The sequence below is a fragment of the Heteronotia binoei genome, chromosome 8, assembly GCF_032191835.1.
Source record: "Heteronotia binoei isolate CCM8104 ecotype False Entrance Well chromosome 8, APGP_CSIRO_Hbin_v1, whole genome shotgun sequence".
Classification (NCBI taxonomy): domain Eukaryota; kingdom Metazoa; phylum Chordata; class Lepidosauria; order Squamata; family Gekkonidae; genus Heteronotia; species Heteronotia binoei.
The window spans coordinates 27,435,796-27,451,378 of NC_083230.1; the positions used below are offsets into that span (position 1 = coordinate 27,435,796).

The following is a 15,583-nucleotide window of genomic DNA, read 5'->3' on the forward strand; positions in this document are numbered from 1 at the left end:
TCTCAGCCCCATCTATCTCACAGGGTGTCCATTGTGGGGAGGGGAAGGGAAAGGAGATTGTAAGCTGCTTTGAGACTCCTTTGGGTATTCTTCAAGTAGAGGAGGGGAAGGGCCCCCCAGACACTCTCTGCCCAGGGCCCATTGCGACCTGAAAACAGCCCTGAGAAGTAATTATAATAAACATGATAATAAAAAGATTGGTGTTTGAGAATATACTTGATTAGAAACCAGTGACATGATACATTTTTCTTCATTCCCATAGCTTCACATGCCTGTTTCAGAATTAAATCATTTCCCAACCACTAGCATAAGTTGTGCCACATTTAAAAGTACTTTTTCCACTGAACACCTTTCACTTTTTAGAAGAATTAGTGCTGACTGATGCATCAGAAACCTGTGTATGCAAATAAATACACTTGATTTCATAATTAATTTGCATTATAATTGGAATTGAGAATTCCAGCTTTAGAAAGATTTAAAAAATATACAACTTGTTTAATGAAAGCATTTATATGAAACTAAAATCAATAGCTGTTATGATGTCTTGACATTTATCGAGATATCCATTTACTCTGAAGACTAAGATTCTAATTTCTTTGCTTATTCAGTGCTGATAGTTTAAGCACCTGTTGTCGCACATTCACATATGTTAATCTTTAAAAAAAGCTGGAAGAATTCCAGCAGGAGAGTCAAGCCAGCCAATTAACTCCATCCACGGCTGTGTCTGAATATCCTCAGGTGACACAACGGATAGTCTTGTTTGCCTTTAACAGTGGTTTCCAGTATCCTCTGGAGTTGTCATTTCACTTTCTAACTCTTTGTCATGGTGTGATATTTCATTTTCAGGAAACGATATTAATGAAAAATGTGACAGTGTCTCATTTCACTAGTTTAGTATAGTAGCCAATTATGGTAAAAGCAAATGATCTGCTCATTTTTTCCCCTCCCTTCCTTATAATGGAAAAAAAAAAATAAGCAGATTTTGGAGTGAGAAAGGAAAAAAAGTCTTATGGTTTGTTTGGGGATTTCTGAACCTTTCAAACAAGTTTCCCTTAGACTTACAAATTTATTTCCAAGACTATGAACAAGATCACATGTTATGATATTTGCATGACAGCTATCTTTTGTCAGTGTGAATGCTTGACAGTTATTTCCAGGTGATGTTTCAAGACCGGAACCATAGTACCTAAGGCAAAAAAATTAACAATCATCCAGATAGACTATGATGATGCACCATTTGGTGATGGATGCTAGCATTCCTTTGAGTAGGAAGCTGTTGTGTCCCTTTTGTGACTCATTGGTGAGCTGCAGTTTGAGAGTTGTTTCAATGGGGAAACTCTCCCTGTTAAGCTTACTAAGGTTAGGCAAGCACATTCAGATGCATTTGTAGGAGTCTGGTTCTGGCTTGTTATGTTGATTAACCAGATTGACATGGTGCAAAGCCATCCAAATATTATTTGCGTTTATTGATCACTAATAATTTTACCATATTTTTTGTTATTTGCTTGATTATATCTCTTTCCATTTTATGTTTGTACTTGGTATTGAGTTTATCGTTTTGGTCTTGAGTTTATCTCTTTAAGCAAATTAGGAGGCAGTTGTTAAAATCTTTCTTCATAATTATGATCATACTTTTTATTTTGTCGGGTACAGTTTTGCCTTGCGTTTAGATCTCCTTTTTAAAATGGTGATAAAGTGTGGGAGAAGTAAACTAAGATAGAAGCTTGTGCATGCAAAAAGTTTAAACCAGGAGTTTAATGGGTCTGTGTTTATTGAGGTGTTTATGGGTTAACCGTGCTGTAGAATCAGTGTAATAATCAACAGATGTTATTTTGATATAGTAAAATACTAAGCTCATCTTTTTGGAATGCTTGTGGGTACACTTCTGTCAGTTTTATAACACAGCAATTATTATTGTTTAATTGATATCTACTGTCAAGCAGTAGTTAGTAGAAAAGGGTGTTAGTAGAAAAGGGAACACCTTGTTACATAGTCTCACTTCCTTTTGTTCTTAGAACATAAGAGTAGCCATGCTGGATCAAATCAGTGCCGCTCCACTGCCCAAGTCCAGCATTCAGTTTCCTTTGGTGGCCAGTCAGATGCCACAGGGAAGCCCACAAGCAGGGCTCACGTAGCACTTACCTGTTTTCCAGTTTTTGAGGGAACATTCTTCATCCCATTCAGCTATGTTGGTTAATAGCCACTAGGCCTGTAAATCTGTTCAGTGCCCTTTTAAAATCCAGGTAAGCCAACACATTTCTTGGCAGTAAGTTGCATAAGTGAAACGCATTGTGAGAAGTAATACTTTTGAGCTGCTTTGAGTCTACTGCCCAATCAGGATGACCCCTGAGAATTATAGGAGAGGGTCCGAAGCTTCTACTTTATCTACACCATTCATTATTTTGTAGACTGCTATTGTGTCACTCCTCAGTCTCCTTTAAAAAAAAAAAAATTACAAAGCCATAGATGTTTAGCCTTGTCTCATATGGCAAGCACTCCAACACTGTGATCATTTTGGTTGCCAGCTTCTGTACTTTTCCCAACTCTTTAATATCCTTGTTGAAGTACAATAACCAGAAGTGCACTTGCTATTCCAGCACTGAAATACCATGCAGAACTACTTCAGTCTAAATGCCTCTATTCTAAGCCCATTTACTTCAGTAGACTTAGACCGGAGTAATTGCATGGGATTGTATTGCATTTAAGGTTGTACCATGGATGTGGATGCTGGTAGTTTGCTTCTTGGCCCCTAGCATCCTTCCCATCCTTTGCACAATCCTTTGTTTTCGTTTGTGTGTTTTGAAAAGTTGGACGCATCAAATTACATGTGAGTAAAATTCATACGTTTCCCCAAGATAACAAAAAACAACAACATTGCAACAGCTGAGGAGTCTTGAGTACATCGGATGATTGCCAGCAATTTATCATTGAGTGATCTAAAGCCTGGGAGCAGTGTCAGCACTGTTGTTGAGTACTGATTTTGTTCTTTACCATGCATAGTGGTGACTTCTTGACTGGATACTGAAAGTGATGCTACCAGAAAATGATCATGTGAGTGTTGCTGTGAATTTAGAGGTTGATTTAAACCATCTTATTTGAGGGTTTGTAGAATCTTTCGGGCTCAAGTGCCGTGTTCTACTGGAGAAAGTTTTCCTTCCAGACGTTTCGTTCTCAGCTGCGGAGAACATCCTCAGTGGCGTTGCAGCCGGAGCAGGCGCTCTGACCTTCTTGGCTGCTGGGCATTGAGTGGGGCTGCTGTGCATTGAGCCCCACTCAATGCACAGCAGCTAAGAAGGTCAGAGCGCCTGCTCCGGCTGCAACGCCACTGAGGATGTTCTCCGCAGCTGAGAACGAAACGTCTGGAAGGAAAACTTTCTCCAGTAGAACACGGCACTTGACCCCGAAAGATTCTACAAACCCTAATGATGTTACCAGCCATGAAAACCTGAAATCTTTGATAATCTTATTTGAAGTTGGCATAATTGGTTCTCATAGAACTGAGATTTGTGCTCCAAAATGTATCTTTTGTGGAAACATTCATTAATAGCAAAAGTTATATCTTGAATTGCACTGTCCGTTTTCACAATAGGGTTTAGCATTTTCGTCATGATGGATTGCTGCTATTTCATAGCTGTTTGATTTACAAGATACAATGATTGCAGGCCTCCTACTGTGGAATGTTTATCCTTTCATTTATTACCTAATAAGGAGAGACAGAGCCAAGATGAGATACAATGAAGACCAAAACAGTGGCTTAATTTGACAATAGCCAATGAATAAGCAGTGAGAAAATAGCAGCAGTTTATCACATGAAATATCAGAAGGGATATCACTAAAAATTGTGGTAAATCAGTATCTTTGGTTTCTTTCTAATACCACCCAACCAAATAATAGAAAGCCAAAAAGTATACGTAATAAGGGAGTACAGAATTATACAGTAAGGACATTTGATAATTGGTGTTTTACCCAGTAAAGTAGAAATCAGTTTTCAGTTCTTAACAGTTATGCTAGAGGAAGCAAAATTGTACTTGACATTGTTACTCATGTACTGATTGGAGTCATGTTCTGTGACATGAGAAAGCAAACTGTACATAAAAAAATAGTTTTATTTTGGGGAAAATATTGGAAAGGAAATACTTTCTCAGTACATAAAAACACACGTTCCAAACGTAAAAAACATATGCTAGGCAAACCTTCCTGTTTCTGGAGCTGTTGGACTGTCTTACCTATGCATAAGAACAGGGTGGGTTTTTTGAGCAGGAACGCACAGGAACACAGTTCCAGCTGGCTTGGTTTTGGGGTGTGTGGCCTACTGTGTAAATGAGCTCCTGCTGGTTTTTTTCTACAAAAAAAAGCCCTACATAGGAATAAGTCTTCTAATTATTGATTTGAATATTGTATGATCAGGTTCTTTGTATACAAAAACAATGATAATTGCAATAGAAAATGTATTTTGTTCACTAATTAAGACTCTTTTTCTTGGAAATATATAAAATGAAACAACCCACATTTTGTTTTCAGTCAATATGCTGAAATTGTAGGCATAATTAGGACTAAAACAGATTTTTCTCCCTGCACTGAAGTGCCAGGATAATTTCATGTAAAGAAAACACGCATCAGATTTATATCCACTATTCCTGAAGGGGAGAAATGGCCACCAGAAGACTTTTCTTCCTTACTTTTGGCTGTTCTTTCCTTCTTTCCTTCCTTCCTTCCTTCCTTCCTTCCTTCCTTCCTTCCTTCCTTCCTTCCTTCCTTCCTTCCTTCCTTCCTTCCTTCCTTCCTTCCTTTCTTTAGCCCACCCTTCCTTTAGAACAGGCTCAGGGTGGGTTACATCATAAAAACAATCAACAGTAAAAAACCAATTTAAAATCTAAAATTACAGAGTAACAATAGGTACTAAAATGGCAAATTTTGCCTCACAGACATGGCCTATTGTGCAGGTCCAGCAGGTCTTATAGCACTGGGATGGAATGAAGGGGGGAGGCCAGTAACAAGTAACAATATACGGTATTGGTACTTCAATGCACAGAAAAAGGTGTTTAATCTCTAATTATGTTTGCTATAAAAGGGAAAAAAGTCCCATTGTTAAAAAAAAGATATACATGAACTTCGCACACACACACACATGTGGGGACATAGAAGCCTTGTTACCATATTAGAGAGCATGCCTTCAACACCATCTCACTATATAACCAGTACAGAAAGGCAATAACTCACCACCAGTGGTTATCTTCAAAAGTGGCTCTATGAATCTGCCCCAATTTCTATGAATGTCTTCCAGTTGATTTCAGGACATGCGACTTTGGTTTATTTGAAATATTTTCCTTTATCCTCAGGTTCCTGTGCAATGGTCAGACATGGTCACTTTAAAAGCCAGAATGACCAATTATGGCTTACCTAGATATCAGTGGCTCACTCATGCTTGGAATTTCTTTCAGAGAGAGGTAAGATTACATCCAGTTCATAATGTGGCTTTGAAGTACACTAATTGTGTACGTTGAACTACCTAGAGACGTTCTTGGTTGGTCTGTTGCACATGATTTCACATTTCATTTTTTTAAAGTGTTGGAAGTTAATAGGCAATCAAATAGTTAATGCATGGTAGTTCTTCTCTGCTCCTCCTTGTGATACATGGTGTCTCCAATGTATTTGTTGAAAAGCAGAACCACAGTTAACAGTGCAATTCTAAGCAGGTCTTGGAATCCTGCTGAAGTCTACTCAGTGGACCTTCCTCCCAGGAATTATTCTTAGGATTGAACGATTAATAACTTAATTTGAACAAATGATTGGGGGGTGGGGGGGTACTTCTTACATATTTTTATCCTATAATTTCTCTGAAAGTGGCATTCATGGTTTTTGCCTCTCCCATTTTATTCTGACAACAACCTTTTCAGGAAGGTCAGACTGTAGGTGAGAGAGAGAGAAAAAAAGAGAGAAACTAGGCCAAGGTCATATAGTGAGCTTCTTAGTTGAATGAGAATTTCATTCCAGTTCTCATACACTATTCTAATCATTAAACCATCTCTACAATTCTTTTGAGCTCCCCTGAAGCAGTGGCTTCCCACAGTCATATATTAAGTATTGAGCTAAATGGACCTTTAGTCCTACCCAGAGTCCTTCAGGGCTCTTAGTACAGGGGCTCCTGTAAGCTCTTGGAGGACTGGCTACATCAGGGATGTGTGGCCTAATATGCAAAAGAATTCCTGCTACAAAAAAAGCCCTGCCCGTCTTGTGGTAGTTATGATTGTAAGATAAGCTTTTCCAATAAACTCCAGAAAGAATTGAATTTGTCCCTTAACTGCAAATATAAATGTCTAAGAGTCTGGGACAGAAAGTTTAGGAAAGCTTAACGCTGAAGAGTTGGAAAGAGATTAAAAGCCTTGAAAAAATAGCAGTCGATGAAACAGTACATGCCATTGTTTACAAAGTAGCCCATTTTAGTTCTCGCTTCTATAACTGATGGTGAAAATACCACTTGCTTATTTTTTTGGTCCTTAGGTGAGGGAGAAACACAGAGCTCTTTTTTAAAAGAATGAACTATAATAAAGCACAAACATGGAAGTGCATGAGGTAAAAGCCATTAATTCAAGATATATGTTTGTGTGCAGGAAAAAAAACCACTTTAAATACCTGTCATTCTCTTGCCTAGATGAAATCTGAAATATATCACTATTCCACAGATTTCCTGTTTATGTAAATATTTCCTGGCTGCATTTGATAAGTCTGTATTTGTGTTAGAAAGAGCCCAGTAGGTAGAGTATAAAATTAACAAGTTTTAAGTTGTTTTCCTCTACAGGCACAGAAAAGTTAGAAGAAACAATGTAGCTTTTTTATAAAGACAGTGTTTTATTAACTTAGTTTCTTCCACCTGAGTAAACTTGTTTATCTTCATCGTGGTCTCTGTGCAGTCCCACACATGGGTCTTGCCTTCGGCAATGGATCCTAACCTCGGAGACTCCAAAAGCCCACTTGAGTGTTATTTTTGGCACGCTTTCTGGCTTGCCCTGGGGAGTAGGCACCGACTGCGCATGCCTGGAACGAGCGGAAGGCGCCTCTCCCACTCAGTTTCTTCCTAACCACCACTCGGACAACACCTACCTCATTGCGTTCCTCTCCTTAGCACGTTCTTCTCTTCGTATCGTATTCTTCTTTCTTCCCTACTATTTCGTCCTTATCTGTTTGAAAAAAAAAGGAGCCTTATTCTGCGCTTTCTTTTCCTTTTCCCCTCCCCTTCCCCCCCACTCCCTTGTCCGGAGTGTATGGAAGGGAAAACTACATTTAAAAAGTGCTGCCGCTGAGGAGCTAAAATCCTGTCCATCGACGGTCATTCCCACTGTCTTTTCTGCCTTGGGGAAGCCCATAGGGTCGACTCTTGCACCCATTGTGCTAGTTTTGGCAAGCAGGCGTGAAAGAACAGGGCTGCCAGACTTCAGAGCTTTCTCCTTGAAAAAGTCTCTCTGGGCTATGCCCACTTCCAGCAATTTGCTGCCTTCCCCATCTAGAGAGGGAGATTCGGCTGCTTCGGCCACTGTGGCATCACTACGAAAGCATAAGTCCAACAGATCTGCTTCCTGCCATTCTGAGTCCGGTCACAAGTCTAAGAAGTCGAGCTGTCACTTGGATCCATCTGCTTCGGCGCCCAAGAAACATCGGGAGTTTTCAGCCAAGACCAGCAAGCCTTCTACTAAGTCTGCACCTTCAGCTTCGATGGCCTTGACTTCGACTTCCACCTCGACTCCAATGGCCTCGACTTCGACACAGCGTACAATCCCAACACTGTTGCCTGCAGAACTCACGGCCCCCACTGACGTCATCACTGAGATGCCTCAGCTCGCTCAACCCACAGATGTGATTCCGATTCCATCCAGATCTCCATCGCTCCACGGCTCCCTTCCTGTGGATATCCTGGAACCGGACCCCAGGCATCTTTTGGATCCGAACGCATTCCGGGACATCGGGGTTTCTCCCCTATATAGAGAACCAAGCACGTATCAAGATGTCGGGGTTTCTCCCCTGTATAGAGAGCTTCGTGAGTCATCCACCCAAGTCTCAACCCAGCTTTATAGAGAAACGTCGACTCAGTCCTCGACTCGGTACTACAGGGTACCTCTCGACAGAGAACTTTCTCACCGTTCTCGCTCACCCATCTGCACGGATCTCCGCCATGACTACCGCTACCGTTACGACTATTCCCTGGCCTCGAGATCACCTTTGCCTTGGTACCGTAGGGCTTACAGGTTTTTCTCCAGATCTCCTTCCCATGAAAGACTTCAGTGCTCTCGGTATCGTGATTACGCTGAGTACAGGCAGTCTAGGAGTCAACATGCTTCACCCACATATGTACCTTGACTCCCAAGCCTTGGCCTCGACCTCCACCTAGGCTCAGCCTCCTAGGTCTCCAATCCCAGCTCCTCGTTCACCGATTGCAACAACTTCCTCGGCTCCGACCCGAGCCCCTTGCTCACCGGTTGTAACCATGCCCTCGGCTCCTATAGCACAACTGATAACTTCGAACCAGCCTCTGCTACCTCCAGACGACTCCGACTCAGAATCGGTGAGTTCTAGGTCCTCCGGCTCCGGTCAACCTAATTCCCCAGCCTCCCCCGGCTCCGACACGCCTCGCCCCAACTGCCTTTCTCTATCCAATGACTCTAAGGCCTATCTCAACTTAATTTCCACCATGGCGGAGGCTCTCAATGTCACCTTACCCTCTGACACCCTGGCGGTCACTGATGTGGTATATGACTTAGTGCAATCCGACCTGCCTGCTGGATCTTTACTGCCAATGCTCCCTGTACTTCTTGAGGGACTTAAGGAAACCTGGGCCAATCAGCCTCCATCACACCTACTCCTAGAAGGTTTGACTCTCTCTATCCATGCCCCAGATTCGAAGTTTCTCTCCTCTCATCCTGCTCCCAATTTTATTATTTTTCACCCTCATGACACCCTGCTTCACCCGACCAGGAAGAGCGTAAACTCAAAAACCTAGCACGAAAGATGGCTACCACCAACTCTTAAGATTAATAATTATTTGGCTTACCTTTCGGCTTATGTTTTCAACCTTGCCAACCAATTCATACCCCTGATTCCAACTTTACCAGACGCTTCTCAAAAACTGGCTCATCAACTGGTTTCAGAACTCTCCAGAGTCAGTAAACAACAAATAAATACCGTTCGTCATGCAGTGTCCTGCTCCTCTAGGGTCTTTGCATCATCAGTAGCGCTTTGGCGCCATGCATGACTTCACTCAACCAACCTTCAGACTGACATCAAGCAAAAGATTGAGGGTCTACCGTTTGATGGTCAAGGGTTGTCAGTAGCGACTGGAAGAAACTGAGTGGGAGGGGCGCCTTCCCCACTCGCTCCAGGCATGTGTAGTCGGTGCCTGCTCCTCAGGGTGAGCTGGAAAGCGCGCCAAAAATAACGCTCAAGCGAGCTTTTGGAGTCTCCGAGCTTAGGATCTGTTGCCGAAGGCAAGACCCATGTGTGTGACTGCACAGATGACCACTCGAAGATCATCAGTTACAGGTAAGCAACCTGTTTTTACTTTTCCTCTGGAGTTAGTTTAAATATGGAGTCACTAATGTCTGCAGCTAGAAAGTCCAAGTTCTGAAATAGCTGCGAGGAGCTCTTGTGGGGGCATCACCCCACTAGTAATGATTTGAGTCCTTTTCACTGAATGTTTAACATTCACTGGGGAAAAAAAATAGAAAACCTGTAGTCCTTATCTCTTTCTGCCTTCAGGCCAATGAATGAAAGGCATTGATATGACCAGCAAGAAGGAAAAACAGTTATTTCCTGGCAATGATTAGAGAGACCAATGCAAAGGGCTGAGATTAAATATTTTCTTCTCTTGTTGGTTCTAAAAGTCTGTTCCAGTTGACCATGACTCCACTTTTCCCCCTCTGGTTTATTCAATACCTCCTTGACCTTCTGGGCTCAAGACAAAGTGAAGCATATTAGGCACTTGTTTTGGAATTTTTATTAAAACTAATTATAATAATTTAACAAATATCTTTAACCTTAACCAGACTGGCAACTGCAGCGATAAGCAGCAACAAGAGCAATGAAAGAATTTAACCTCGGGGCAGTCTCTAAACATCCCAGTCAGCCAGAGTGGACAGGAAGAAAGTCAAAACCAATGCAAATAGGAGCCGTAAAGTAAAAAGAGGCCTGTGGAGGAAAATAATCAGTACAGCCTGAAGTCTTGAGTCAGGCAGAAGGGTCTGAATGAAACTGTAGATGGAAGCAATAACAAAGTGAGAGCAAAAAGGAATGCCAGGCAAGGCCAGAATAAAAAAAGCTTAAGGCAGAGGAGAGAAGAAAGAGGAAAGAAGGGACAGCCTCCCCTCCCAGATCTTCCTAAAATCAAAGGCTAAGCCCTCAGTCACAGGAAGAGGGGGAAAAAGCCAACAAGAGGGATGAAAATTCCAGAAAAAGAGAGAGGGGGGTGAAGACCGAACAAGACAATGGAGAGGCTTGGATCTGAAAAGTGAAAGTAGCAACAGCAGTAGTTCAAACCACGAATTAAAAAACTAAAATAAAATGGAAATCCAGACATCTTCTTACTTTAAGAAAGCTCGAATAAAGGTGGGATAAACTGCAACTTAGTCTTAATTTCCCCCAAGCCATAACCATAAACTTAACAAGTTTACTCTAAACCTTAACCAGACTGGCAGCTTACCAAAAAGCAGTAGCAAGATCCAGGGACTTATCCTCAGGGGAGCTTCCAAAAACAGCCCAGCTATTCTAAACCTTATCCTAAACTTTAGCTGACAACTTGTCTTCCAGTCCCAGCAGAGGAGCCTGGACCTGGGCAGGGCCTTACCCTACTTCCTACTGGTTCCTTTTTACTTTCTAATAGGTATTTGCTTGGCTCTGAGGCATTTGGAGCTGCTCTGAGCACTTCAGAACCAAGCCGGCTGGCATGAGCAGGGGCAGGGGAGGGGTGCCTACTCCTGCCCCTGCACCCAGTGTGGCTGCCTACCTGGCCTGTTCCTACATGCCGGCCATGCACTAGGCTCACCCAGGTGAATCACAAGATCACGGATAGACCTGTGGTTAAGAGGACAGTATTAATGACTGCAAATCACAAAACTTATTCTGATAGGAGTATTGCAGAGACTTCTCAATCTGGCCACCTCCAGAGCGATTTATAAATTTCTGCCCAAGGTAAAAGAATGGCAAAGCAGCCTGATAGCCTTGCCTAGCCTGGTCTTGTTAGAGCTTGGAAGTTTAGCAGGAAATAGCCACCATTAGTAGTTGATCGCGAGACCACCAAGGAAGACATTGGCAAGCCACCAGTTTGGTGTAGTGGTTAAGTGCATGGACTCTTATCGGAGAACCGGGTTTGATTCTCTACTCCTCCACTTGCAGCTGCTGGAATGGCCTTGGTCATGCCTCTCACAGAGCTGTCCTTGAAAGGGCAGCTTCTGGGAGAGCTCTCTCAGCCCCACCCACTTCACAGTGTGTCTCTTGTGGGGGAGCAAGGTAAAGGAGATTGTAAGTTGCTCTGAGACTCTGAGATTCAGAGTGAAAGGTTTGGATATAAATCCATTATCTTCTTACCTTCTTCTTATCTGTTGCCTTGAAAAGTCCATAGACTGAAGTCAATTGTGACTTAATGGCACATAATTTTTATTAGAAGGATGGCAAACAGAAGGATCAGTTTGCTTTCAGCTTAACTACCACACCAAATAGTATGCCCAGGCTCCATTTTTAAGGTCTCCAGTGAACGGAGAAACCGTGCAGTCAGCAGGAGTCCTGTTAGTTTCTGGCTGTGTAGTGTGAGTTTAAGAGATCTCTATGAGATCTTTGAGAAGTGGGAAAGGACCTGGGTTTCTTTTTCGCTTTCACTGGCTATAGAATGTTATGCTTGAGTGGACTTTCTTTTGCAGTTTAAATGCTGTGGAGTAGTCTACTTCACCGACTGGTTGGAAATGACAGAAATGGATTGGCCTCCTGACTCCTGTTGCGTAAGAGAGTTTCCAGGTTGCTCCAAGCAGGCCCATGAAGAAGATCTTAGTGACCTTTATCAGGAGGTAAGGATGAAAGTGGGGTGTTGGCCCTAACATTTCCTGACATGTGCTTCTAATGCCGTGTTAACTTCCTTGTGAGTACATAATGTGTCATAAAGGAGGTTCCCAAATGTTTTGTTGCATAACAACAGGGAGAAAAATAGATGGTAGAGTGGACCTCACAGGAAAAATAAATCTTCCTCAGCAAGGAACCATGCCATAATGCACATTTGCTTCCCCACAGAGCCACTCGCTCAGAACTAGCTTATTTAATGAAATAAATGGAAAAAACTATTGAGGGCAGAGTAACATGGGTGTTTTGTAGCTCCATTGCTTGAGACAAATCACTGGAGTACACAGTCTAAGCTCCCCAGTCCCCACTGTTCTAAGCTGCCTCCTTTAAATTTTGTAAAATCATTTTCACATTCTGGCAGGAAGAAAAATGATAGAAGGTGGAAGTGTGCCCCACTATGAATTAAACAGTTGATCTTTCCTCACCTTCCCTCTTGCTTCTGCCACCTGAAGAGCTGAAGTATTTCATGTGGAGGTTTAGACGGAGTAGAAACCTTTGAACTTTGTAACCATTGGAGAGCAATTACTGGTGACTCTGTCCTCACTTGCCGGAGACCTCAAAAAGAGTCCTCAAAAGTACTTGGAGAATGTGACCTTTTATAACAGTACCATTAGGAATCTGTAGCTTTCTTATTCAAATTTGTTAATGAGGTTTCTTTTGGTAAATGGAGCAATCAGTAGAACAATTCTTTTTTTTTAAAAAAAAATGTTCTTAGTAATATTATTAGGATCTTTGTTGCGTGTCAACCTGTATGAGCTTCCTGTTGAAAAATAACTTCAGTCGGAAATAATGTTTCATTTTTTCATAGAATAGTTCACTAGGAAAGGGAACAGATAGCTTTAAGTTTAACCCCAAAAACCTGATAATGGCTAGGAAACTCAAGTCAGTCACATCTTATATATATATTTATATAACTGCTCCAGTGTGTATATATAAAGCTGCTCTTTCTTTGATATCTTTTAATTACCTGGTTAGACTCAGTTTGATTTTTATTTACTATAAATATTAAGAATTTCTGTAGGGTTTTTGATAGTACATAATACAAAGTGCTTTATAATTCTTACCCTTATAGCACTCCAGAGGTAGAGCAGGCTAGGATATGGGAACTTAATCTATTGAGTTTCAATGCAGAGATTTGAACCCAGTGTTCTTGCTGCACAGCCTTAGACACCTTTCCATCCCTTGGATTGATATTAAAGACATGTGTCACCAACTTAATTTTCAAATTTGAATATTCTATTATATCAGAGTTCTAATAATATGTAGACTTTCTGAAAAATAAATGGAGAAGTCTGTGGTGCATTTTAATAACGGCAGCTTTCCATCTTTCTGTGTTCTGCAGGGTTGTGGTAAAAAGATGTACACTTTCTTGAGGGGAACCAAGCAACTGCAGGTGCTTCGATTTCTTGGAATCTCTATTGGGGTTACCCAAATTCTGGCTATGATCCTTACTATTACTTTGCTGTGGGCTTTATATTATGACCGGCGGGATCCAGGGACAGATCAAATACTGTCCCTAAAAAATGACACCACCCAGCACCTGTCATGTCATTCAGTGGAGCTGCTGAAACCCAGCCTGACAAGGATCTTTGAGCATACATCCATGGCGAACAGCTTTAATGCACACTTTGAAATGGAGGAAATGTAGCCTGATGAAACCGTTCCAAAAGTCACTGCAATCTCTTTTTCTGTTTTCCAAGTGCATCATTGTAATTAATCTATATTAGAACAGAAAGTAAACAATTATATTCTTATAGACAGGCAAGAATCATGCCCTCGGCCTCTTAAAACTATGTTGGTTAAAATCCTACTGCTCTTTTATTACTTCTTTTGAGTGAACTGGCTCTTCCCTGTTCTCTGTGCATGCACACTTTGTAGAACTGTGCATGTTGTGAATACTGTTCTGCTCATTGCTACAGGAAGCAACACAGCATTTTAAAGGAAGCGTTTTTACAAAAAGATCATGATTTTTATTGGGCTGTCTGATTTTATCAGAAGAGATTTAGAGCAGTCCTTTTTAGGAGAAAGACGGATGTCGGGTTCTACACTGAAAGCCTTACTGAGAATATATCAGGAATAGAGGGCCATGGCTAATCATGGTTTGTTGGCTGAATGTAACTTAAGTAATTCTTGTATAATTGTGAAGAAATGTTGGAGGGCAGGCCTCATACGTTGGGAAATGTTGCACTGTGATATCCAGGGCTCTTTTTCTAGCAGGAGCTCCTCTGCATATTAGGCCACGCCCCCCCTGATGTAGCCAATCCTCCAAGAGCTTAGAGGGCTCTTAGTACAGGGTCTACTGTAAACTCCAGGATGATTGGCTGCATCAGGAGGGAGTGGCCTAATATGCAGAGGAGCTCCTGCTAGAAAAGGAGCCCTGGTGATATCCTTATTCTAGAATTTATTGCATCTCTCAGTGTCAGTCCTTTTGAAATCTTGAATATGTTTCTAAAAGCTGTGAGGTTGAAAGAATAGGGAATGTTTTCACTTGTCTCCATGCTTCTGAGCTTTTAGAAAGTATTGTTCCTTTTCAAACTAATCAGCGCAATCATGAGGGCTGGAAACTTGAAAATGTGGCATTCTCAGGATTTAGCAGGAACACATAACCCTTAGACAAACAGCTAGTAGAGCAGGAGAGAAAATCTTTCAGAGTGATGCTCATCTTTGCCTATAGCAAGGTGGGGGGGGGGAGGGAGGGGTGATGCCCCCTCTCAAATCTGCTATGCCCCCATTGCAAGGCAAGGTGCAGGAGAGAGACAGCCCAGGATGAGGGCTCTGGGTAACCATGGGCAACCTTGGCGGGTATTGGTGTTGGCAAGGCTTTCCTGTTGGCTGTGCTCCTACTCAGCCTAGTGGCAGTGAGTAGCCAGTCAGAAAGCCAGGCCAGCAGGGGAGAAGCCCAAGAAGGATTTGTTGGGACTGGGAGGAGGGGAGGCAGTGGCACTGCTGCTTGGCACATGCTGGTGGGGCTCCAGGGTGGGTTGGTAGTTTCTGAGCTCCAAGCTGCAATGGATGCCTCTGAGCTGTAACAGAACCCCGAGCAGTCCCCCCTCCCCCGTCAGCATGAGGAGCAGCAGCGGTGTGCGTGTCAGCAACTGGGCAGATAGGCTGCGCTTCCTCCATCAGTGTGGCCAGTACATGGTGGAGATTCAGTACAGGAAAGGCGCTGCCTGCCCACCTAGAAGTGAGCTAGTGCTTGGTCAGACAGCATCCTTGGAAACCTCTGGCTGCTGCCACCACCATCTCTCCGGGAGAAGGAAGAGGCAAGAAAGGTCACAAAGGTGCAGGTGGATTGGGCAGAGGCAAAAAGTGTATGTCTTACTCAAGAGTAGCTTTTTCTAGTGGCCGGTCCCTCCTCAGCTGCATGGCTCTAGCAGGCAGGCAGGCACACCTTGTCCTGCTTGCCACCTGCTTCGGCGATGTCTGCGCTTCCCTCACCTCAACCCCCACCCTGGAAACAAAACTTTCTAGCTATGCACCTGGGATACAC

At 42.5% G+C, this 15,583-nt stretch overlaps 1 protein-coding gene across 3 annotated transcripts in view; it reads left to right on the forward strand.

Annotated features, from left to right (window-relative positions):
* The window catches only part of TSPAN12 (tetraspanin 12), a 103,075-nt gene extending 89,247 nt beyond the window's left edge, over positions 1-13,828 (forward strand). For all 3 annotated transcript variants that reach the window (XM_060244841.1, XM_060244840.1, XM_060244842.1), the window contains 3 exons: positions 5,340-5,447; positions 11,901-12,044; positions 13,436-13,828. In XM_060244841.1, the coding sequence (XP_060100824.1) occupies positions 5,340-5,447; positions 11,901-12,044; positions 13,436-13,741 (558 nt within the window). In that variant the 3' untranslated portion in view covers positions 13,742-13,828. The remainder of the gene's footprint in view (positions 1-5,339; positions 5,448-11,900; positions 12,045-13,435) is intronic.
* Positions 13,829-15,583: the final 1,755 nt, after the last annotated feature.